Source organism: Pelodiscus sinensis, chromosome 7, assembly GCF_052426305.1.
Source record: "Pelodiscus sinensis isolate ZL-2025 chromosome 7, ASM5242630v1, whole genome shotgun sequence".
Taxonomy (NCBI): Eukaryota; Metazoa; Chordata; order Testudines; family Trionychidae; genus Pelodiscus; species Pelodiscus sinensis.
Window position 1 is genome coordinate 8,195,827 of NC_143058.1, and position 26,128 is coordinate 8,221,954.

The 26,128-nt window shown below is 41.9% G+C and overlaps 1 protein-coding gene across 2 annotated transcripts in view; it reads left to right on the plus strand.

The window, feature by feature from the left end:
* The window catches only part of PTPN4 (protein tyrosine phosphatase non-receptor type 4), a 216,284-nt gene that overhangs the window by 79,067 nt on the left and 111,089 nt on the right, over window positions 1–26,128 (plus strand). For both annotated transcript variants that reach the window (XM_075933064.2, XM_006137719.5), the window contains exons 4-9: window positions 10,523–10,565; window positions 10,659–10,737; window positions 13,154–13,198; window positions 13,526–13,578; window positions 19,512–19,632; window positions 24,179–24,266. In XM_075933064.2, the coding sequence (XP_075789179.1) occupies window positions 10,523–10,565; window positions 10,659–10,737; window positions 13,154–13,198; window positions 13,526–13,578; window positions 19,512–19,632; window positions 24,179–24,266 (429 nt within the window). The remainder of the gene's footprint in view (window positions 1–10,522; window positions 10,566–10,658; window positions 10,738–13,153; window positions 13,199–13,525; window positions 13,579–19,511; window positions 19,633–24,178; window positions 24,267–26,128) is intronic.

Below are 26,128 nucleotides of genomic sequence, written 5' to 3' on the forward strand. Positions count from 1 at the left end.
CTGGCTATCGCTGAGATGAGATGCCCTGCTCACCTGCTGACCATTCTCCTCCTCCTCCTCCTCTTTCTCATCCACACTGTCCTCCATGGTGCTTCCTAAGGCTGCCTGAGGAATGTCTTGGGAGGAATCCACAGACTTGCTTGGAAAACTGGTCAGGTCCCCCATAGAATTCCATGAAGCTGCTCATAGAAGTGGCACATATGGGATGATGACCCAGACTGGCCGCTTGCCTCCTTTGTCTTCTGGTATGCCTTAAGGATGTTAAGTAATGGTTAATTTACTAGTCAAGTAGTCGATGGCATTTCCATCGACTAGTCAATAGGCACTTCTGCATTTCTCCTTTGAAATGTACAAGAGCCCTTGCAAAGGAGGAATGCGGAACTGCGTGTGCAGCCTGGGGCCAGTGGGAAGTAATTTCAAAGTGGCAGTGCAATATGGAGCCTAGGGGCCAGCAGGGGAATCAGAGTCCCCTGCCAACCCCGAGCTCCATGCTGCGCAGCCGATTTGAAATGCCATGTGGAGCTGGGGTCAGCTAATCCCGGGTTCTGCGGAAATGCCACACTGGAGCCTGGTATCAGCTGGGGAGTCCCCAGCTGACCCTGGGCTCCACACTGGCAGAGCCGCACAGCTTAACCCTGGCTCAGCTGTGCAGCGCTGCCCTCTTTGAATGGGACAGCACCACACAGCTGAGCCAGGGATCAGCTGTGCGGCTACCCCTTTGAAGTACCCCTTCTGTCCCTCCCTCCCAGCCCCCCCACCTTTGGCTTCCTCTATCTGATCGAGACAGCAAGGTGGGCGGGAATTGACTTGTTGATTGAGTATCCCATAAGCATTTGCTTATCTCAATGTTTCCCAATTGGTGCTCCGGGGAACCCTGGGGTTCCGCGAAGCAAAACTAGGGGTTCTGCGAGGAGCTGGCACTCCCCCACCCCCTCTGAAAGAGAGAGAGCCGGCTAGCCAGCAGAGGCATGGGCAGCGAGTTGTATGGGCTCATGGTGCCCATGCTCCACCAATATTTGGAACTGGAGCAGGCCCCGGCCCCCCCACGCGTCCTCCCACCCCGGTCCCAGAGCATCTCTCCCCTGTCCCCGTGCCCGTCCCCGCCGTGCGCAACCTTCACTGAGCTTCTCCTTGCTGGCTGCTGCTGCCCTGCACAGCGTGCTCAAACCGGTAGGCAGGGAGATGCCCGGGTGTGACGTAATGTCACGGCCCGGGATTTTAAAACTGCTGGGTGCTGCGTTGTGCCGTATGGCTGAGTTGCGGGTTTGGAGTCCGGGGACGGAGTGCAGACTCTGGCCCCACAAAGTGGAAGGCAGAAGGTAGGGGAAGGGGAAGAGCTGGGAAAGGAAGGGGCTTGTGTGGAGGGGGAGGAGAGAGGAAGGCACCAGAAGGACAGGGTAGAGGAGACACACATGCCAGGGGGCCAAGTGCAGACAATGAGGAAAAAGGCAGGAGGGGAGGTTCAGTGGGAGGGGGACAGGGTGATGCTGGGAGGGGAGAGGGTAAAGGCATTGGGGGCTAGAGAGGGGACAGGAGGTGCTGGGAGAAAGCTTGAAAGAAGGGGTGGGCATGAGGGAGGCTGGGATGGAGCAAGTCATGTGTGAGGGCACAGGGGCATGAGGGGAATGGGGGCAGAGGGTGGTGAGGGGGTGGGCATCAGGGGAAAAGAGGGCAAAGGAGGAAGGGGCAGTGAGGGAAGGGGGAGGCAACAGGAGGGTGCAGGTGTAAGAGAAGGTGCAAGTGCCAGGGGATTCTGGGGGTGAAGCAGAAGGGCAGACACCTGCAGGGGAGGGACCACCACCACCAGAGGAGAGATGCAGGGCAGGTTTGTAGAAGGAGGTGTTAGAAGAGGGGATGAGGAGGGGTAGCTCACATGATCAGAATGGGGCTACTGGAGAAGTGGGCACAGGGAGAAGAGAAGGGCTGGTGGAGGGGGGCAGGTTGCAGGAGAGCTGAGGGCTGTGAGAAGGGCAGGAGTCAGGACAGCAGAGGAAGGTGAGGAGTTGGGAGGCAGCAGGCACTAGGGGAGCTGATGGAACAAGGGGTGGAGACATGGCAGCAGAGAGAAAAGGTAAAGGGTTACAAATATTTATTAATAACTTGGGTGCCACAGTGGCACATCCAAACAAGCCACATGAACTCAGTACTGGTGCACAACACAAAATTCATTTTGCTTATGCGAGGAAACTCTTAGGCTATGTCTACAATGGCGGTTTCTTGTGCAAAAACATCTTGTGCGAGAGTTCTTGTGTAAGAGTACGTCCACACTGCCATGTGCGAGCTGTGCTTTTGCACAAGAGCATCTATGGCAGTGATGACGCTCTCTTGCCCGAGAAAGCGCTGATGGCCATTTTAACCATAGAGCTTTCTTGCGCAAGAAATTCATGTTGCCTGTCTACACTGCCCTCTTGCGCAAGAACAGTTGCACAAAAGGGCTTATTCCTGAGCAGGAGCATCATAGTTCTTGCGCAAGAAGCCCTGATTTCATACATGAGAACTCTGTCCCCTGCTCCCACCAGCACATTTGGGACCACATTAGTGAGGCTTGGGGGTCTTTGGAGGGTTGTTGGGGTTTTTTTGCATCTCACTTGCATGGCCCCAACAGACTTTTCTGTGGGTCAGTGACCCTTGACTCAAAACAGGTTCCTCACCCCTCTCATAAAGACAATGCTAAAACTTTTTGAGTTTGACATAATATTTTATTTAAAAATGAAGCCTGGCCAACAAGCCCCCAATTGGGGCCAAACCCCCATCTCTCTGCAGCATCATAACACTCCTGCACACCTGACCGCAAATCTGAGCCTATCATACACTGGAACCCCCTGTCCTGGGCCTCTTACATCCCCAAACTCCTGCATCCCCCCATCCTCCGTCTTCTGCTGCAGCACTCCTGCACCATCCACACATGGCAAATCTGTGTCCTGAGCCCATCATACTCACAACCTTCTTGCCCTGAGTGCCTCACATATCAAGCCCAAACTCCAGCACCCTCACATCCACAAGCCCATGGCTTGCTCAACACCCCAACCTTACACCTGAGCCCAACACTCCCCTGCCTGGAGCCCCCTCCCCGAGCCAACATCCCCTTCTCCTGCATCCAAATTCCCTCCCAGAGCTTGTACTTCTCACCCCTTCCCACATCCAAATCCCTCATTCCCACCCCTCACCTCCTGTCTCAACCTAGTGAGAGTGTATAAGGGCTGGGGATAGCAAGTGATGGAGAGGAGGGGAACAGAGCAGATGATGCCTCAAGGAAGGGGGGTGGGGGTCTTGGGGAAGGAATGTGATTTTCATGCTTTTTTTTTTTTTTTGACTTGACAAACCTAGGGGTTCCTTGAAAAGCTGAAAAGGGTTCCTCGGCCAAATTAAATTGGGAAACACTGGCTTATCGGACAGTCAACTAATTCTTAACATCCCTAGTATGCCTGCTTTAGCTCCTTTATTTCACGTGATGCTGCTGGTCGTCCCTGTTGCATCCTTTCTCCTTCATGCCCTTTGCGATCTTGGCATAGTTATCAGTGTTTCGTTTGTTACTCCATAGTTCTTGCCTTGACAGATTCCTGTTCTCTCACAGCGAGGTTCAGGATCTCCTGAATGATGGGAACCAAATTAACTATTACCACTCAAGAGAAATCGTGGAGTCATTGTGGATAGAGTTCTCTGAAAACATCCATGTGCAGCATCAATCAAAAAAGGAAATAGAATGTTAGGAATAATTTAAAAAGGGATAGAGAATAAGACAGAGTATTTTATTGCCCTTATAAAAATTTGTGGTATGCTCACATCTTGAATACTGTGTGAAGGTGTGGTCACCTCCTCTCAAAAAAGATACCTTGACAATGGAAAAAATTTAGAAAAGGGCAACAAAAATGTTTAGGAGGTTGTAATGGCTGTCATATGAGGAGAGATTAAAAAGACTGGGACTTTTCAGCTCAGAAAAGTGGAGACTAGGGGGGATATGATAGAGGTCTATAAACTCATGGCTATTGTGGAAAAGTTATTTACTTGTTCCCATAACACAAGAATTAGTGGTCACCAAATGAAATAAATAAGTAACAAGTTTAAAACAAACAAAGGAAAGTTTTTCTTCATGAAATGCACAGTCAACCTGGGGAATTCTTTGCCCACAGGATGTTATGACAGTCAGGACGTCAACTCGTTCAAAAAAAGAACTAGAGAAATTCATGGAGGATATTCATCAGTGTCTATTAGCCAGGATGGGTAGGAATGGTGTCTTTAGTCACTGTTTATTAGAAGCTGGGAATGGGTGATAGAGGTGGAATTACTTGACGATTAACTGTTCTGTTCATTCACTCTGGGGCAACTGTTGGAAGACGGGATACCAGGCTAGGTGGATATTTGGTCTGACTCAGTTTGGCTGTTCTTATGTTGTTAACACCTAACCCAAACAACTCAAGTAAGACTAAAGTGATCCCAGATGGAGAAGGAGAACACTCTGAAGAACTAGCTGGAATGCCTCAAAGATTTCTCTTGAAGGGTAATATGTTGGTCGCCTTCAATTTGTACATATAGTTAGGATTATGTTTTCCAATATATACTACTTTGCATTTATCAGTATTAAAATTCATTTGCCATTTTGTTGCCTAGTGGTTTGTGAAACTCTTCAGTCTGCCTTTGACTTCACTACGTTGAACAGTTTGGTATCATGTGCAAATTTTTCCACCTCACTCTTTACTCCTTTCCCCAGCTCATTTAGATTATTCAGGTGATAGCCTGTAGTCATTACTACATGTGTATCATGTTGATTGTTGTCTGGATAACAAAATATACCTTTAGTTATCAGCATATTGATGACAGAGGGGTCTGTGGCACCTCAGAAATTCTCCAAGGGGTCTCATGTAGATATTTGCGGTGGAAAGAAGACACCTTGTGGGTGTCCACAGGTGAGAAACTTTTAATAAGAGGACCGGTTGCTATCATGACACACTGGTGACTGGTAAAGAGGAATAATTAGATCCAGTACTGTCATCTTCTCCAGCTGTATCTTATATGGGTTTGGTAGGATTTTCTATATATTACAGAAGCAGCCTATAAGGACAAGACAGATCCTTGTTCTTAACTGTCCTTTGGGGCTAATTTGAACTTGGTAGAATGTGAGGCTTCTTTGCTAAAATTGGTAAGGTGCCAATAGCAGTGGATCTAAACTAGGGTGCACATTCTCCTGGGGGTACACAAAGATCTTCCAGGGGGTATGTGAACTCATCCAGACATTTGCCTATATTTAGCAGGCTACACAAAAAGCACTACAAAGTCTGTGCAAACTAAAATTTCATGAAATAACTTATTTATATTGCTCTGTATACACTATATGCTGAAATGTAAATAAAATGTTTATATTCAAATTGATTATATGGCAAAAATGAAAGTGAATAATTTCTTAGTAATAGTGTGATGTGATACTTCTGTATTTTTGTCTGGTTGTCTCATTTGTATGTCTGAAAGAGGAAAAGTAGGCTGGACAGGTAGACAGAGTGACTGCCATATAGAATATTAAAAATAGTAAGTTTTCACTTGAAACTATTTTTATTAATCTGGAAAAAAGCACAGCAGTGATATAGTTTAAATGGGAGATTGACCTAGGTTTAATTTCTAAAGAAAGACTATGTGTGAATGCCTCTTTAATAATAAATGTTTATGTCCCTGCATTTTTATTAAAATATATTTAATATATTAAAAATTCTCCAAAATAACTTACCATATTCACATTAAAATAGTCATCTCATTCACACTTTTGTAAAAAAAAAATACACATTATGAAATTTATGTCCTACATTTTATATAAACAATTATTATTTATTTATTGTATTTCATTAATGTGGTCTGAGTTTTTCATTTCATCCCTTAAAATATTTAATGATTTTAAAACTAGACTTTACTGATTGTAGTATTACTATTCCTTCTGATTTTCTGTTCTGAGGTTATGTGTGTGACTCTTGTGTCCAGACTTAGAGAATCTACCCTTTTTGTGACAAGATAGCATTTTTATTCTCAACATGTGCATTGGATGAACAAAAGAAATCAGTGACCTAGAAAGCAATTCTTGAATGTTGCGTGTACAGTCAGTAATCTACCCCTTTGGCTTTCAGTGGACACTGAATGCTCTTTGTTCCTTAGTATGGATAGAAAGAATTGGGCTTCCATAGTTTCACAAAGGAAAGCAACAATTTAAAAGGAGGAATACTGGCTTATGTTCCCTCCTCCTCTCTGAAGCTTTCTCTTTCTTCTGTTTTACCGTTTATCTAATGTATTTAAGAGATTGAAGTCCACTGGTTGCTATAATAATGTATCTTAATTTGTTTTATTATTGAGAACTATCTCTGTGATACTTTTGTCCCTGGAATGTGATAACACAATACATTGACTATGATGTTGACTGATTTTTTTCTAAATTTATTTTCCCGCCTCTTCCTAGCAGCCCATGGTTAAACCAGAACTCAATGTTTATTGCCAAATAAAGCTGTTCAGCACATTTTAGATGTTTTTTAATCGGAGGTGGAGGGGTTGTCCGTGATTATATCACTTGTAAGTAGTTCTGGTAGGGATACTATCAAGATAGTAATCAGATTTAACCTCTTCATTCCAGACGCTTTCCTCAAGAAATGAGCATAATGGGGAGAAAAAGACTTGTATAACAGGGAAATTAATGTGGATGTGGGAGAGCTAGTAAGCTGTCTTTAGATTTAAATAAGAGGCTAGTAGATTTCAACCAGATTCTTTATTCAAAAGGACTGTCAAAATTTCAACTGCTGTGGCCGTCTTATTTTCCATTTTCTCTTCCTGTCTCTTGTATCCAAACTCCCTCTAGTGTTCTGCTCTGTATGTGTATTTATAATGCTAATTTAATACAGAGGTGCAATAATGGGAGCAGCTGTAATTAAGAGGAAGCCCTGCAGAGTTTCCTTAGAGGGAGACTCAGAGTTATCTAGTGAGCATGTGATTAAAAGGTTACAGTGTTTTTTTTTTAACTTCTGAAATCTTTTGGGCTTTGAGAAGATAATTACATGCCATAAAAGGGGCATGTCAGAACTAGAATGAAACAAACAGCTCAATGGTGGTGGTGTATGCATTTGTAGAATATTCAATTATCATTACTTTTAGGATTTGTGTTATTACTTTTTGCATTTCCACCCGTTTACCTGATTGGGGAATCTTGGGGCATGCCTCAGCGTGGAAACCAACTTCTGTTGATTCCAGAAAGGCTACATTTTCCAGATTCACAAAATCATTCAGGCAAACTTGGCACTTATCTTGCTTAGCAAGATGGGTGGGGAGAAGAGGAAGAACACACTCAGATTGAGGAGCAGCTTATTCCAGTAACCAAGGTAGCAGTCCCTAGTACATGTCCCTTACCAGACTATTACAAGACTTTCCAAGAACTGCTGCACTGAATGGTGAATGCCCTTGAGATTCTAGTGGAAATTGTGCAAGAAAAATCACTTGGACTACTTGACATTTTATATACCGTAATGCCTAGAAGATTGGCCATTAGATTTATTTGGCAGGAAGAGCTGTTCTTCCTCAAATTTACAAATGTGTAGTACTGTTTATTAGGTCCTCTTAAATTGGGAGAAAATATATTGGAATTTCAGTGGTGGAGACTCACTCTATAGCTGTTCTGTGTACATCCCAAAGTAACAAATCTGACATGTTAGTCAAAAGCCACTTGGAGCATTTAGCACAGTGTTTCACAAACTTTTTTTATAAAGTACCCCCAGTACCTATAGTTTTCAGACGCACACAATTTTTTTCTACCATTGCAACACATTTGTTTAAACAACTTAATTGTAGCTGGGTGGGCGATGAAATTTTTGGGTGTAAAAAGTAAAAAAATAATAAAGCGCTGTAAAACTTAAAACAAAAATTCAGTTTTCTCCAAATTTTAGTTGTGTTGATGTACCCCCCAGGTGTCTCTTGAGTACCCCTTAAGGTACTCGTACTGCTGGTTGAGAAACACTGATTTAACAGATCTATTTACTTTTTCTATTTCTCTTCCTTTCTTTTGGCAGTTGCCATTTTCTCTTTCCTTTCTGTCTCTTGTATCCAAACTCCCTCTAGTGTTCTGCTTTTGTGTGAATGCCTTTAAAAAAAAAAAAAAGGCAACTACTAAAAGAAAAGAAGGGAAAGAGAAAACATAGTGACTTGAAATCACATCACCGTGGAATCTTAGGAATCATCAGAATGTGAGTGTTCCATTCAGTTTCAGAACCTTCCTAACACTTATCCCTCTTCCTTATCCCTTTAGGGGTCCCTTGAGAGATTATTAAATGTGCTGTGTCAGACTCTACAACAGCAAGAGCTTAAGTGCCCCCAAAACAGAGTCTTTACCATAGTAGGCCTCATCAACCAGCTGCATGTTTACCATTAGATGTGAGAGTTTGCCTTGGTTTTCTTGATCACATTGTTTCCTATATTTACATCACACGGTATGCAAGACTACACCTACCTTACAAATACAGTTGAAAATGGTGTATCTACCAAATATCACATGAACATGGGGTATTGATCCCCTGAATACTCTAATAGTTAAACGTGTAAAAGTACTTTTTACGGGTATGTAAAGGGGATACTGTTTTTTCCACTTGTCACCAAAGCACTGCTAATAGACACTTGTGTGCTTGGTTACAGAGCTCTGCACCACTTTCAAACCCAGGGTCTATGGTCTCCTGAAAAGAATCACCTTGATATAAGGATCAGGCAGTATCTACCCAAAGATCATTTAAATGGGTCTCTAATAGTATTAAATCATGCTATGAGTTGGCTAGGTTAGATTCATTCATGCAGTTTGGAACACAATCCATCAGAGCTCAGATAACCTTCCCTCGATTTTTCTGAGACGCCACAAGGAGATCAATCCACCTTTTATATAGTATAATTCACTAATAGAGGATTAGTGTTAAGGATGCTAAGAAGTAGGTAATTGACTAATCGTGTACTCGATACAATTTGTATCGAGTACATCAGTGGTCCCCAACCTTTTTGTGGCCAATAGCACATTCATGTTTTCAGAAGAGTGTGATGGGCGCCAACAAAAAAAGGCGTCAAATGTGAAATTGAAGGCTATTTTCATATTAAATGTGAATTGGGTAAATTTGATAGAAACTTAATTTAGTTGGATAATTTTTATTTTAATATTGTAATTCATTTTTTAAAAAATTCTGCATTAATAAAAAGGGGGGGATGTCCAAATGTTGAGCAAAAAAACCACCCTCCTCCCCAAAAATACCATGGCACCTTTAAATCTCACACTCCCCATCCCCACCATGGCAGGGGGAAGAATGTCAATTTTGTGGGCCCCACCCCCATTGGAGAAAAAATAGAAAAAAGGCGTCAAAGGTGAAATTGAAGCTATTTTCATATTAAATGTGAATTGGGTAAATTTGATAGAAACTTAATTTAATTAGATAATTTTTATTTTAATTATATTTTAATTCATTTTTAAACAAAAATCTGCATTAATAAAAAGGGGGAAGATGGCCAAATGTTGAGCAAAACAAGCACCCCCCCCCCGCCCCTCCAAAAAATCATGGCACCTTTACATTTTACACTTCCTTCCACATGGCAGGGGAAGAATGTCCCAAGTGGCTTTCCAGCTGAGAAACTGAAAATACTAGACATTTTACTGGGGGGGGGGGGGGAGACTATAATAGAGTTTAAAGAGAAGCCAGATAATTTCATGGAGGTTAGGTCCATAAAAGGCTATTAGCCAGGGGATAAGATGGTGTCCTTGGCCTCTGTTTGTCAGAGACTGGAGAGGGATGGCAGGAGACAAATAGCTTGATCATTGTCTTCGGTCCATCCTCTCTGGGGCACCTGGTGCTGGCCACTGTCGGCAGACAGGATACTGGGCTAGATGGACCTTTGGTCTGACCCAGTACGGCCGTTCTTATGTACGTTCTTATGTTGCAACGATAGAAAAAAGTGTGCCTGAAAACTGTAGGTTCTGGGGGTACTTACAATTTTTTTTAAAGGGTACTTTATAAAAAAAAAAAAAAAAAAAAGGTTGAGAAACACTGTTCCAGATGGTGGAAAAAAGACAGAAAGGTTAAGTAATTGAGCCAGAGTTAGAATGTTGTGGTTCCATGTTGTCAGTCCTTGCTTTGTCCAGTAGCACATTAACTAGCAGCCCCTAGTAATGAGAATTAATATTTATAAGGCTTAAAATATAAATGTGAAAACACTTAATGATGGGTTCTCTAAGTAGCCAGCTCAGCTGCAGGCAACCACATGTGTAGGCAGTTGGGGGCAGCCTTAGTTCCATAAGGTATACAGGGACAGATGCCAAAGAGGAAGTAATTGAATATGTCTGTGATAACCTGTGATCTTTCAGACAGTTACTGAATTTTGAATGCCGAAAGGCCATTTCTACATAAGAAGCTCAAATATTAAATAACAAGAAAATAAATGTTTCTTGACACGATCATGTCAGTCTGTAATTTGTACAATAAGTGTTGCTTTCTTAAAATATATATACATATATAATTCATCTATTTTTTTTCTCCAGAGGTGGCTGGATCCAAACAAACCAATTAGGAAACAATTAAAAAGTGAGCTCATACATTTATTTGGTCTATTTCAAATATAATTTTTATCGAGTAAGGATTTAAAAGTAACCTAATTACTGCTTTTATTAATTCCAGGAGGATCTCCTTACAGTTTAAACTTCAGAGTCAAATTTTTTGTAAGTGACCCTAACAAGCTCCAAGAAGAATATACAAGGTAGGTTTAGATATTACCATTGCAAAACTCTTCTAGAAGTTTAGAAGTAGAACTAAGTATTAGCATAAAACATAATTAATTTTGAAGGCATTGATTATTGGAATTCTTTCACACTAATTAATTTTTTTTTAATGTGTGTGGAATTTTCCTTAGCTGATAACTAAAATTCACATGCTGTAAGCACACAAACTACATCAGAAATTTTAAAATGGGACCTTTGAATACATATTGTAAAAATATAGTGTACATAGGAAATAATCTCACAGAGAAAACATTGTTCAGGTGGAAATAGGAAAAGGAAAAAGGAAACGTTTAAAAAAACGTTTTTCTTTTTCTCATTTATCGGTGGGTACAAATATACTTTTAACCAATACTTGTCTTATTTCTGAAAGTTTCATATTTTCTCTGGAATTATACTAACTCTTCATTCATTTTGTATATTCGTTCCTTGATGATTTTTTTTTTACCTGCTGTCATCAGTGGCTCCAGGAGAGCTATGGGGCAGCAAGCAGGGCTGTTCTCCCTGCCTGCGCCCTGGAGCCGCTGATGCCTGCAGCTCCCGGAGACGAAGCGGCGCTAGCAGGAGCGGCAACAGCGGCTCCAGGGCATGGAGCGGGTGAATGGCCCCAGTGCCGCTTCGTCCTGGGAGATGTAGGCATCAGCGGCTCCAGGAGAGCGACGGAGCAGCAAGCGGGGCCGTTCTCTCGGCCCGCGCTTTATCCGATCCTGCAGCTCCCAAGGACAAAGCGGAGCCAGCAGGAGAGCGACAGGGCAGCGAGCAGGGCCATTCTCCCACTCTGTGCCCTGGAGCTGCTGATGCCGCAGCACCGCTTTGTCCCCGGGACCTGCAGGGCCGGATAAAGCGGAGTGTCAGATTACCGAATGATGGATAATCCTGACTCTACTGTATATATAACCTTTGGGTGAATACATTATGGGTCCATGTTAAAACTTATCATGTGTAAAGTATTTCATTTCTCAGCAAATCCCTACATTTTCATGAAACAAAAAACAGGACAGAAAGGGGATTGCGGGGAGTGGGGGAGGGAGGTAAATGTCTGTGAGTTAATGTCAGCTTTGTCCACATACTCACTCTGCTGATACCATTATTGGACCTAACCAAGTGAGTTATAAGATCAAGAACACACATTCCTGCGCATCCAGAAATATAATTTATGCAATCGTGCCTAAAGTGTCCGTCTGCTATGTACATTGGACAAACTTCTCAGACACTTCACCAAAGGATCAGTGCCCACAAAACAGATATCAGACAGGATCACAAAGAAAAAACAGTTTCTTGCCATTTCAACTAGAAAGGACATTGTCTCAACGACTTGATTTCCTGCATCCTGCTTCAAAGGCCTTTTAAGACTTCACTTGAAAGAGAATCCTCTGAACTGTCATTCATGCTTAAATTCGACACTTTACACTCAAGTTTGAATAAAAAAGCTAATTATCTTACCCATTACAAAGATAGCTTCCCCAATTATCACCTCTAGTATCATTAGCTCACAGACATTTACCCCCTCCTCTCCTCCCATGCCCCTTCTGTTCTGAAATTTGATTTGTCCTTTTCATATGTGTTCATTTTTTTAATTGTATCCTTTGGTATATATGGTTGTGACAATTTTCTTCCACTATTTGATCTGAGGAAGTGGGTCTGGCCCCTGAAAGCTCAACAGTTGCTCTGTTGCTTCCTGGAATCAGCGGCTGATCAGTTTCAGCAGCAGCTGACTTGGGGTTCTTAAGTTGAATCTGTATGTAAGTCAGAACTGGCGGTCAGTTTCAGCAGCGGCTGAATCTGGACGCCAGTTCCGACTTACATACATATTCAACTTAAGAACAAACCTACAGTCCCTATCTTGTACGTAACCCGGGGACTGCCTGTATGAGCCAAATCAGGCTAAAATCTTCAAATTGGGTGCCTAAAAGTAAAAGCCTCAATCTCTACAATCATATGAGACTTATAAATACTTGAATACATCTGAACAGTAGGCAATTTTTACTTGGGTACCTGAATTTCAACTTTGTGTGACTTAATTTACAGCACTAAAATTTGATAGTTTTGTTCTCTTTATTTAATTTTTCACAAGGCAGCATTTCCTCTTTTCTCTATCGCTTCTTTCTTTAGGTGAAATTTCAGTAACTGGTGTGATGTTTTCATGCAATGTAACATAAAATTGGATGTTCTACAGAAGTATACGGTTGAAACTTGTGGGTGTATATATACATGACTTTAACTGCCAGCTATCTCTTAGAATCTTAAGAAATAATTACATCTGATGAAATTATTGTAATGCAGTAGGCCCCAAAATGGCACCAAATATTTCAGCTTTGTGTTAAATTAGGAAGACAGTTCTGTCTAAAAATACAATCACATTTCATCAACCAATTTTAGTATTTTTATTTCTTTAAGGTACCAATATTTTTTGCAAATTAAACAAGACATTCTTACTGGAAGGTAAGCCTCTTTTATTATGTTGACCAATATATACAATTTATGACCAGTTTGCAATGAGTAAAATATATTTTATTTAACTTTTAGCAATTAATAATTTTATATACAAATTTTAGCCATGTAGAATTTGCTGAAAAATGATGATAAAATAGAATCATTCTTTTTCTTAAGTACCTGCAAATGGAAATATTTGTAATAAAAATGTATTCAGAAAAACCTGTGCTTTACTGTTCATATCTGTGTATGGCAAATAAATTAAATCTTAAGACATTTAAAATGGTCATAATTCACATCAGGTGTATATTTTTTCTTTTTAAAAAACAAATATAGATTGCCCTGTCCTTATAATACTGCTGCTCTTTTGGCTTCCTACTCTGTTCAGTGTAAGTATAATTACTCACTTATTTCAAAGAATGCCTTCTATTTTTCTGACTTTACAGTGATCAGTTAAGTCACCGTAAGTTAATGAATAGTAGTAAGCATATAAAATGGATTTGTGCGATCAGAGAGACCTAAATCTGTATAAAAATAGTAGTATTATTTTCCATCAGTGAGGAAAGGTAAATCTTTTTCTTTCATCCATTTTATGGTATTTTCACGAAAGTGGACATGAAGTTATTTTACCGTAAGTCCCTAACTTTCCATATCCTCTTTATATTAATGTTTATAGTATAGTAATGCTTTTTGTAAGTCTCTCTATGCTCTAAAATGGGTTACCTCCTCAGTAATAAGGCTAAAGCTGTTTTTAGACATAGAAAATGATGTTTCTTACTTTGCACATCCAAAAGTGTGTGGAACAAGGTAGTGTTCTAGTAGTGTCTAGCTGAATAGTTCCAGTTCATACAGTTTATACACAGCTAAGCCTATTTTAATGACATATATTACATATAAAGTATATAGCTTAGATTAGTAACAAAATTTGCAGGAATATTTGGCTCACTTACGTTTCCAACTCAGTTAACTTTGTAGTTAAATGCCTTCTCATATGCATTGCTCTTAAGAAAGACTGAGCTTCTGGTTGTAAATAAAATATATAGTACAAAAATGCTGTCAACATTTTTAAAATAAATACTTTAGAAAAGAGCTTACTATATAAATCACAACAATGAAATACATCAAGTGAAAATGTTTTAAAAATATAAAATGGGTAAGGTGCAAAATGTTTCTGAAATATAATAAATTATCATGTAATCGGACTACAGTAAAACTCGAGTTGTTCGGCATCCAGTGATGCAGCACTTCCGATAGTCTGGCACCAACTGGAACCCGGAAGTGCTCTGGTCAGCTGGACAATTGGAGCTGCTCTGCCCCCGGTTTTCCCAAGTCCAACGCTGGTTACTTTTAGTAGCAGCGGACTTGGGGAGCCGTGGGGCAGAGCACCCCAGCTGCTCTGCTCCAGGCTTCCCCAAGTCTGGCACTGCTGAAACTGACCAGCGGCGGACTTGGAGAAGCCAGGGGAAGAGCAACTGGGGTGCTGCCGGGTTGGTCCCGCAGCGCCACCCCTCACCTGAGCGACGCTGCGGGACCAACCCAGCAGCACCCCAGCTACTCTGCCTCCGGATTCCCCAAGTCCACCGCTGCTGGAACTGACCAGCGGCGGACTTGGGGAAGCCGGGGGCAGAGCTTCCTCAAGTCCGCTGCTGGTCAGTTCCAGCAGTGGCAGACTTGGGAAAGCCGGGAGCAGAGCCTCTGGAGTGCTGCCCACGCTGCGCAGTTCCCTTCCCCTCCCCCCTCCAGACCCTTCCTAGCCCCCCTTCCGGTACTCCGGCATATAAAATTATCCGGCACCCCCTGAGTCCCAAAGGTGCCGGATTATTGGAAGTTATCATAGAATCATAGAACTGGAAGAGACCTCAGAAGGTCATCAAGTCCAGCCCCCTGCTCTAGGCAGGACCAATTCCAACTAAATCAACCCGGCCAGGGCTTTGTCAAGCCGAGACTTAAACACCTCTAGGGATGGAGACTCCACTACTTCCTTAGGTAACCCATACCCAGTGCTTCACCACCCTCCTAGTGAAATAGTTTTTCCTAATATCCAACCTGGACCTCTCCCACCACAACTTGAGACCATTACTTCTTGTTCTGCCATCTGTCACTGAGAACAGCCTCTCTCCATCCTCTTTGGAACCTCCCTTCAGGAAGTTGAAGGCTGCTATCAAATCCCCCCTCACTCTTCGCTTCTGCAGACTAAACAGACCCAAGTCCCTCAGCCTCTGCTCATAAGTCATATGCTCCAGCCCCGTAATCCTTTTAGTTTCCCTCCGCTGGACCCTCTCCAATGCGTCCACATCCTTTTTGTAGTGATGGGCCCAGAACTGGACACAATACTCCAGATGCGGCCTCACCAAAGCCGAATAAAGGGGAATGACGACATCTCTGGATCTGCTGGCAATGCTCCTCTTAATGCAACCTAATATGCCATTAGCCTTCTTGGCTACAAGGGCACACTGTTGACTCATATCCAGCTTCTCATCCACTGTAACCCCCAGGTCCTTTTCTGTAGAACTACTACTTAACCGGTTGGTCCCCAGCTTGTAACTGTGCTTGGGATTCTTCCGTCCCAAGTGCAGGACTCTACCCTTGTCCTTGTTGAACCTCATCAGATTTCTTGTGGCCCAATCCTCCAATTTGTCTAAGTCATTCTGTACCCTATCTCTGCCCTCAAGCATATCTACCTCTCCCCCCAGCTTAGTGTCATCCGCAAACTTGCTGAGGGTGCAATCCATCCCCTCATACAGATCATTAATAAAGATATTGAACAAAACCGGTCCTAGAACCGAACCTTGGGGCACTCCACTAGAAACCGACTGCCATCCTGACATCGAGCTGTTGATCACTACCCGCTGGGCCCGGCCTTCTAGCCATCTTTCTATCCATCTTACCATCCATTTATCCAATCCACAATCCCTTAACTTGCTGGCAAGAATATTGTGGGAGATCGTATCAAAACCTTGCTAAAGTCAAGGTATATAACATCCACTGACTTACCCACGTCCACCGAGCCAGTTACCTCATCATAGAAGCTAATCAGATTGGTCAGGCACGACTTGCCCTTTGTGAATCCATGCTGACTATTCCTAATCACTTTCCTTTCATCCAAGTGCCTCAATATGGATTCCTTAAGGATCCCTTCCATGATTTTTCCAGGAACTGAGGTAAGACAGACCGGCCCATAGTTCCCTGGATCATCCTTCTTCCCTTTTTTGAAGATGGGCACTACATTTGCCTTTTTCCAGTCATCCGGGATTTCTCCCGATCTCCACAACTTTTCAAAGATAATAGCCAAAGGCTCTACAATGACATTTGCCAACTCCCTCAGTACCCTCGGATGCACTAAGTCCGGACCCATGGATTTATGTACGTATAGCTTTTCTAAATAGTTCCTAACCTGTTCTTTACCCGCCACGGGCTGTCCATCTTCATCCCATCTTGCGTCACTTGGCGCAGAAGTCCAGGAGCCGACCTTGTCCGTGAATACAGAGGCAAAGAAAGCATTGAGTACTTCAGCTTTCCCCACATCATCTGTCACTAGGTTACCTCCTTCATCCAGTAGGGGCCGTACACCCTCTCTGATCACCTTCTTCTTGTTAACATGCCTGTAGAAACCTTTCTTGTTATCCTTCACATCCTTAGCCAGTCGCAATTCCATTTGCGCTTTCGCCTTCCTGATAACCCCCCGGCATTCTCGAGCTATACCTTTAAACTCCTCTCTGGTCATTTGTCCAAGTTTCCACTCTTTGTAAGCTTCCTTTTTGTGCTTAAGTTCACCAAGGATTTCCCCTGTAAGCCAGTCCAGTCTCCTATCATGTTTGTCTCTCTTGCTACGCGTCGGGATGGTTTCTTTCTGTGCCTTCAATAAAGCTTCTTTAAAATACTGCCAGCTCTCCTGGACTCCTTTCCCCTTCATGTTAACATCCCAGGGGATTCTGCCCATCAGATCTCGGAGGGAGTCAAAATCTGCTTTTTTGAAGTCCAAGGTGTGTATTTTACTACTCTCTTTTCTTCCTTTGGTCAGGATCCTGAAATCTACCATCTCACGATCACTGCTTCCCAGGTTGTCACCCACCTCCACTTCCCCTATTAGTTCCTCCCTGTTTGTGAGCAGAAGGTCAAGCTGCGCACGGCCCCTGGTCGGATCCTTCAGCATCTGTGTCAAGAAGTTATCCCCAACATTCTCCAAAAACTTCCTGGATTGCCTGTGTACTGCCGTATAGGTTTCCCAGCAGATGTCAGGGTGATTAAAGTCCCCCACGAGAACCAAGGCCTGCGATCTGGAAGCTTCGCTCAGTTGTCCGAAGAAAACCTCATCTACCTCATCCACCTGATTCGGAGGCCTGTAGCAAACACCAACCACAACATCAATGCTGTTGTTTGCTCCTTTAAACTTAACCCATAGACTCTCAACAGGTTTTTCTCCCTCTTTATACTGGAGTTCAGAGCAATCGTAGTGCTCTCTTACATATAGTGCAACTCCTCCTCCTTTTCTCCCCTGCCTGTTCTTCCTGAACAGTCTATACCTTTTCATGACAGCGCTCCAGTCATGCAAGTCATCCCACCAAGTCTCTGTTATCCCAATTAAATCATATTTCTTTGTCTGGGCCAGGGCCTCCAGTTCTTCCTGTTTGTTGTCCAGGCTTTTTGCATTAGTGTACAAACACTTCAGGTAACCAGTTGATGGTCCTATCTTCTCCATTCGAAACATGGGTCCTCCTTTCTTGCCCCTTCCTCTCTGCATTTCTTCCCGGTATCAGACTTTCCCACTCCCCTCAGGGTTTTGGTCACCGTCCCCCGACGAACCTAGTTTACTGTATATTGTAATGAATGTACCCACTTTATCCTTCCTGCAAGTTAAGCAGGTCTTTGGCTATTTGTAAGAAAAGAGGGGGCTCCCTTCTAAGGGCTCCATGACAGCAGATGGGGAGATGGGGCAAAGTTTACAGAGATAAATAGGAAGGCATGAAACAGTTGGGGGTCAGGTCAGGAGAAGGACATTGCATTTCCCTCCTGCTCATCCAAGAAATGTATGTATGGAGGGGAGAGAGGTGGTGTTTATATCCCACTTAGCCTAAGAATGCCTTCTTCCAGGATCAAGCTATGGTAGATATAGACATGCAGTCATATTATTGGCAATGCCTGATGTTTGAATGCTTAAAAGTACAACCTTAAGGTTCTTAGTTATGTTTGTGAGATATTTTATGGCATATCTAGAGGCGTTAGTCTGTGAGATACTTTATACAGGCAGTCCCCGGGTTACGTACAAGATAGGGACTGTAGGTTTGTTCTTAAGTTGAATTTGTATGTAAGTCGGAACTGGTACATATTGTAGGGGAAACTCTAGCCAAACATTTCTCCAGAGCTCAGTTTTATTCTCCCACACCTCACTTCCCTCAGTCCTTTATTCTCAAGGTGAGGTGTCTACTGAGAAAAGCCGCTCCGCGTCTCCCTGGTCTGCTGGGGCGGAGGGGGGGGGGAGTGCGCTAGCTTCGCGTCTCCCTGGTCTGCTGGGGGGAAGCAGCTAGTGCGGGGTTGCCTCACCCCGTTTGTAAGTAGGGATCCAATGTAAGTCGGATCCATGTAACCTGGGGACTGCCTGTATATGTGTATACACAATAGTTACAAGGAAATGGTATTCAGACAATCTTTAAATAAGTGTGTTGTTTCTCCAAAACAATAAACCAGTTAAAAGATCTGAAGTAGATTTGATGTTTCTGTGATATTAATGTACAATAATAAAATAGATTTTGAAAAATTGTAATACATGTTTAGTCTTCAGTTTTGAATAAAATGATATATCTGAGCTGACATAAAAATAAGCAGTTTGTGGTTTTGGAAAACCTTGGCAAGAATGCATAAGTTATTTTTGCAGATCTTACATTCTATAGGATACAATTATAGTAGCACAAGTTTTAGAAAGATTGAAAAAGTGAGTGCTCGTAATAAAAGGAAAACATGGATACACACACACAGTAGTTGATTACAGAAATACCCTGGAGCAGCACAATTGTTTATTTAGGGTTAATCATTATATAGGCAATAAGTATGTGAACTAAATTACAACATGAATATTTCATAAACCATTTTGCCAAGTCAGCACCATCTTGTCATTCAGGCCTTAAAAAAACCAACCCTACTACTCTGATACCCATAACACTTGTATCTCATGTGAAAGAAACAAGGTGAATTCGAGTTTGTCATCTTAGTCTCTTCTAGATCATAAGTTGTTTGGGGTCAGGACTGCATTCAACTTTGGGTATTGTACAATGCTGAATATATTGTTTGCACTGATAAGTAATAATCATTCCCTTCAATCTCTTAGCCGAATTGGGAGACTACAGCCATTCAGAAAACTTGCCAGGCTACCTCTCAGACTACTCTTTCATCCCTAGCCAGCCTCAAGACTTTGAAAAAGAAATAGCAAAATTACATCATCAGCATATGTAAGAATTTACAGAAAAAATTACCCCTACTTTGTCATATTGTCTATAGATGTTTCATTTTTTTAAACTTAACAGGTGAATTTTTATGATGCAGTATTTTACATGTCTTAATATTAAGTATTGACACAGTGTGGAGGAGGAGGAAGATTGAGAATGAATGTGCTAATCTTGAAATTGGTTTGAAGATAGGCTTTATATAAGACCTTATTTATTGATAGTGTGGATTTTTATAGGACATTTTTGTTTCTTTAAGAAAAATCTTCACTCATTCCTAATGATCTCTTCATAAGGTTTCTGTATATGTTGCCTTTACGAGTATCAAGGAATTACTGTAGAAGAGTGTGTGTATGCATACATTCAGAAGTATATTAAAGAGGACCTATGTGAACTTCAAAAGTTTGTAACGCCACCAATTTGGTCCAATAAAAGATGCTTCTGCTATCTTGTGTCACTCATATCCCGGGACCAAGATAGCTACAATAACACTGCAGGTAACTCAGGAAGATACCCCATTTTGCCATTTAAAATGGAACCTTCACAACATAGAGAAGGAGGAAGCCAGAGTGAATAGCAATATTCACTTCCTGTGCAGATGCAATAAACAAAATAATTCTCTGAGGATTCACCATGCACAATCCTGTGACAACTGCTCAAGACTCCAAATATGCTGAACAGTTCTGCAGAGAAATGAGGAACCATCTCCTGAATTTCACATACTACAGAAGGGACAACTTCAAACAAGAAATCATCACATGCTCTCCCACACTGGTATTAAAAAAAAAAAACCAAAAAACAGGAAACCCCAAATAACTATTAAAAAAAAAAATCCAATGAAAGCCAACAACACAGAACCCAAAAGTGAAGCCAACTACAATTCCACAACTGACACCACTACTTCTGAGTGACACCATAACCACATCACAAGAGCACTACATAACACTCAGCATCATAAACCTATCAAGACTTCTATATAGTAGTATAGGTAGCACCTCCAAAAACCAGTAGTCTCTGGTCTGGCAACATCCTTGGTACAGCAGGGCCATGGATGCTCTTGGGCTCTCTGTTGCCCCGGACCCTGGCTGGCTTGCCAGCTATTAATACATTTAAAAGGCAGAGCCACAACAGGGTTAGCTCCTGGGGCTGGGAGGTAACCCCACTGCAGCACCCCCACTTATCAACTAATTAACTAGTCAATGAAAAACCCATCAACTAGTCGATTAGTTAATTAAACTAAATTTAACTTCTCTAGATTGCCCACAGACTCACCTGCAGATGAAACCCCATACACGATGATTACATTGCTTACTTCAGGTGAAAAATTGACTGAATTCCTCAAAAAGCTTTATATCGCTAGAACAGGGGTGGGGAACCTTTTTTGGGTCAGGGGCTGCAGACCCACAAAAAATTGGTTGCGGGCTATGTAGAAGTGAGAAAAACAATAACAAAAAAATTAACAACCCCTCACTGAGGTGGTCCCTGACTGAGGAGGAGAATGACACTCCCCATGTTCTCCTTGCACACCAGAGCCTAGGGGGGCTTAGGCTAGTACATTGTGTACTCCAGCCGCACTGTGGGATGGCGGAGGGGGTGGGGCTAGAGCACCAGCGCAGGCTTCCCAATGCTGGGAGCGGAGGGGGAGGAGCCGTGAGCTTCAGAGGCTGCATCTGGTTCCCGGGCCTGAGGTTCCCCATTCCTGCCCTAAAATCTCTCTACCACTCTGAAATCCAACCAGGAGGAAAAGGAGGTGCCGTTGTAGTCTGTAATCATGATGGTTACATCAATGAGGCCAGCACATGATTCTAATACCAACTACCATAAAAGACTCGAAGAAGGCCTCACATTACAGTTTACACAGGGATTAGAAGATAACATCAAGTCCTTTCCCCAACAACTCCAAGAAAAACTCTACACAAATGTATTAAAAAAACCAAACCCCAACCTCAGACAGACTCATCATTATCTGGCCATGACATTTTCGTGGTACGAATATCAGGACTCAATAGAAACCATCCTCAAACCATTCATCAAAAGGCCATCTTCTTCCAATACACTGCTAACTTTCTCCAAAAACTCCAACATAAATAGCCTTTCGGAATGGCTTTTGCCATTATAGATGACATCTTCTGATGCACCAACATCCCTCACAGTGACGGCATCACTGCCAAAGTGTATTTAACAAACACTTTTGCCAAACCATGAATACTAGACGGCTCCCTAATATGCCATGCTCTTCATGGCCTATCTCAAGGAAGAATTTCAGGAAAAATGCATCACAAAGCCATGCCTGAGATATATCAATGATATTTCCATCCTCTGGACAGATGACCTAAATTCCTTGATAGATTTTTCCCCACAACTTCAGCAACCACCATGCATCAATCAAACTGTCTTCCGAAAACTCCCACATTAGCGCCAACTTCCTGGATAACACAATCAACTTCAACAGTGGAATCCTACAAACAACTCTTTGCTTGAAATCTATAGATCACCCCTTTTACACAGTCCCCAGATGCAACAATCATCCCAGACATGCAAATGAATCTGTTATCTGCAACCAAGCACTCAAATACTATAGTGTTTGCTCTGTTGACCAACTCTAGGATACACAGCTAAATACACTTAAAACCACATTTGCCTAACAAGGACACTCGACCAAAAATGTAAATCACCTCATGGAGTGGCCCAACCACATACTCCAGGAAAATCTGTTTCAATGCAGAAATAAATACCCCACTCACTGCATACCCCTCGTTGTCATTTACCATTCCACATTGTAACCCATATCATCAAATAGTTACAACTCATTTGATTGGGAGCATATCCTGAAAGAAATCTTTCCTGATCCCTCTATTCTGGCCTTCCAAGAACCCTCGCATCTAGCTAAGCTTTTCAGAAGCAAGCTCTCGCAGCACCCACCATCTCAAAGCAGCACAACACTTTGCCAAAACAGAAGATGCAGAACTTCAGCTACAGCCAAAACTCTAGTGCTCTGATGATCATTATCCTCACAACACATCTTTCAAAATGTATGGGTCTTGCACATGCCCATCACAGTGTGTGTCATTTGATGGTCTTCATCCAGTGTACCAGAAACCTAACCCGAACAACTTTGGTGAAACCAGACAATCCATATGCTCTTGAATGAACCCTCACAGAAAAATGATAAAATAAAAATATCCTGTCATCCATGCGTGAGTGAACACTTTTCATGAAATGATGACTCCATATTGGTCCTCTAAGTAGTTATCCTCAAACGAAACCTTCAAAAGGCAAACTTGGGAACTTATTCATAATTCTGCTAGACTCTAAAAGCATGAAGTGAACAAAGAGATTAGTTTTAGGGCTCAGTACAACCATTTTAACACGTCTCACTGCATACTAACCCTTAATCAACCACTTCATTTTAAGTGATGTCCTACACTTAGCATATTAATCCCTTTATGCTTAATAATTTATCCCATTTTGTAATTAGCTCAGTTCCCTTCTCTAGACCAGAAAAAGCTCAAAACCTTGATCTTGCAGAAACAGAAGTTGGTCCAACAAGAGATGTTACCTCACTGCCTTGTCTTTCTTAGAAGTAGGCAAATGAGTTTTCAAATTCATCATTTTGTCATTTATATGACTCTTTACTTAGAGCCAAAAGGATAAAAGACAAAAAAATCTTTTGAATTGTATGCCCTAATTTGTAATAATATACAGTGGATAAACTTTCAGTTAAAAAGACTCTATTAGTATGTCAGGAAATTTGCAGTAAAATGTTTAACTGGTTGTACTCTGTTAACAGATTTATTACAGATAGGGAGTATTGCTTATTTTAATAATTACCAAAATTGCTAATTAGTGATTGACTTGACATTGCTTAGTTTTGGTCAAACCTATAGCAAAGTAGAGAGGTGGGGAAGTAATGAAAATTAAATAATTTGAACTTGGTGATGGCACAGTTATTAGCATCTAGGGTGGATCCTTCAGTGAAGATATTAATTCAAAATATAGTACAATTTCAAGAGCTGTTTCTAGAGACTTTTCTGCCAACCCAAAGGTTTTAGGTACTTTTTAAGGCACCTATCACTGAGCCATTTGAAATACAACCTATATATGTTAATTACATATTGCAGACTTCATTTAATGACATTTTTGTTGTGTGGGGCAGAAGTTACAGAATTCTGAGTGCATATCTGTGAAGACGAATCAGTGAAGTCTCAGAGAGGTAGCAGTGTTAGTCTGTGTCTGCAAAAACAACAAGGAGTTCTTTGGCATCTTAAAGACTACACTCATATAAATCTGTTAGTCTTTAAGATGCCACAGGACTCCCCGTTGTTCTTGCAATTAATTAAGAAGTGTCTGTGAGGAAATTGCTTGAATCTCTAGCTTCCAAAATTACTGCATGTCCATCAGTATAGATAGTGGAGTTAAGGGGGAATTGGGTTATCTGAAAAAAATGGGGTTAAAGTAGTGTCTTTTTAAATCTGCCTGAGTTAACCAAGGGTTCTGGATATTTTATGTACTTTTGGGCTGCTTCTTATTTAACCCATCTTTGTCATTATAGAGGCTTGTCTCCTGCAGAAGCAGAATTCAGTTATCTCAATACTGCACGTACCTTAGAACTCTATGGAGTTGAATTGCACTATGCAAGAGTAAGTTTGAATGAATTCTCATACCGTAATATATAGGTAGATTCATGATATTTTCAGGAACAGGTTAGTTACAATTTGAGTATATTGTTCAAGGCTCCAAAGTACTTAGTCATGGGCCTAACTTTCAGCAATTGGAGTAGACCTTATTTGACCTCAATGGGACTGCTCATGCTTAAAGTTTCACAAAGGATTAAGTACCTTGCTCAGACTGAGCCTAAGTGAGATGAACATCAGGTTTGGCCAAGTATTTATAATCATATTGGATAAATGTGCTTATAGAATGTGTCTTTGGATTTAGGGAACTTTTGGCTTCTGAATGGTTTTGATTTAGCTTCAGTTAATATCCTGATAAAATGAATGGGAAGTTCTCATGTTCACTATCTCACTTGAGTTGCAAGTTTCACAAAGCTTTGTATAGTTTAAATATTGTGAAGGATACATCATTGCAACCAGGGCATTAATGCACTTTGGACTGTGCAGATTATGGTCAGTATCCAAGTGTGTATATGAGACATCATTATCTCAGTTCTAAGTATGTTGAAATGTATCATTTGTAAGTAGGTCATTTGTAGGAAGAATTTCCCATCTGTTTCTTGAAGCCCCCCAACACAGATTTACATTTCACTTAAAACGCTAATCTTTAGACCGCTTGTATTCTTCTATTCAAAACAAGTTGTGTTCAGATTACTGATCTTAATTCTACATAAAGAAACATGCTAAGTAGGTTTTCAGGTACTTACAACGTTTACATTACATAGATGCAACCAATCCAACAGATGTTGGGATATAGTAGGATCTGCTATGATTAGAGTGTAAAGCATTTTAGAAAAGTACAGTGTGAAAAAGCAAAACTCCTATTTGTGCTACGATCTACCACCTCCAAGCCTAACACTTAATTTGACCTAGCTCTTTCAATCAGATATGTAAAAATGTTGTGCCCTGTGAGACATAGATCAGTCTAACCCTTACAGTAGATGCAACCAGAATGATAGAAGAATTCTTCCTTCAGCCTAACAGCTGCTTTTTTAAGGGGGTGGATTTACCTTAGAGGTATAAAAACTAAGGTTGTTAAGAGGCAGATAATTGGGTAATCATGTAGTTGATAAAATTTGTATCTACTACACGATTATTCAATAAGGGAAGGTGCTCAGAAGGAGCTACCCCTGCTGCAGCTCTGTAGATGAAATGTAGTAAGAGCTGGGCATGCAGGCAGCCCGGTTCTACTACATTTAAACTAGAGGTGCAGTGGGAGTAGGTCCCAGACTCTGCATGAGCTGGGACTGACCTAGGCTTGCACAGTCCCGGGTCGTGCCGGGTCCAACAGCCCCTGTCGACGGGGGGTCCCACCGGGGAGCTGCCTCCCTTGGCCCTCCTGCACAACTGAGGAGGAAGTAATGTGGGGGGCGGAGCCAGCAGCTCTGCCGAGATGGTGCTAGAAGGAATTGGCTCGCCCCAGGACCAGCTTCTGCTCCCTTCTCCTGGCTGCCTCTGATATAGAGGCAGAAAGTGTGCGTGGTGGGGAAATGCATGTAGTCAACTGATTGACAACTTTTACATCCCTAATAAAAACCCCTTTATTCTCTGCAGTAAATATCAAACACGTAACTGCAGCACTGTGCTGTGTCACTGTAGTACAGACCAGTGTTTCCTCTAATCTTTTCCATCCATGTGTGAAATGATTTTTTTTATGTCCATCAAGGCATATGTGAATGTGCACCACCACTAGAAGCAAAAAGTCTAGCTGTGAGTGCTATGCTAATTTGCTGGATGGCATTTGACTCTCTACTGAGTGGCCGTACGAGTGCACATCTTATAGGGAACACTAGTGTAGATCTCTCAGAGGGGTAGCCTTGTCATTGGTT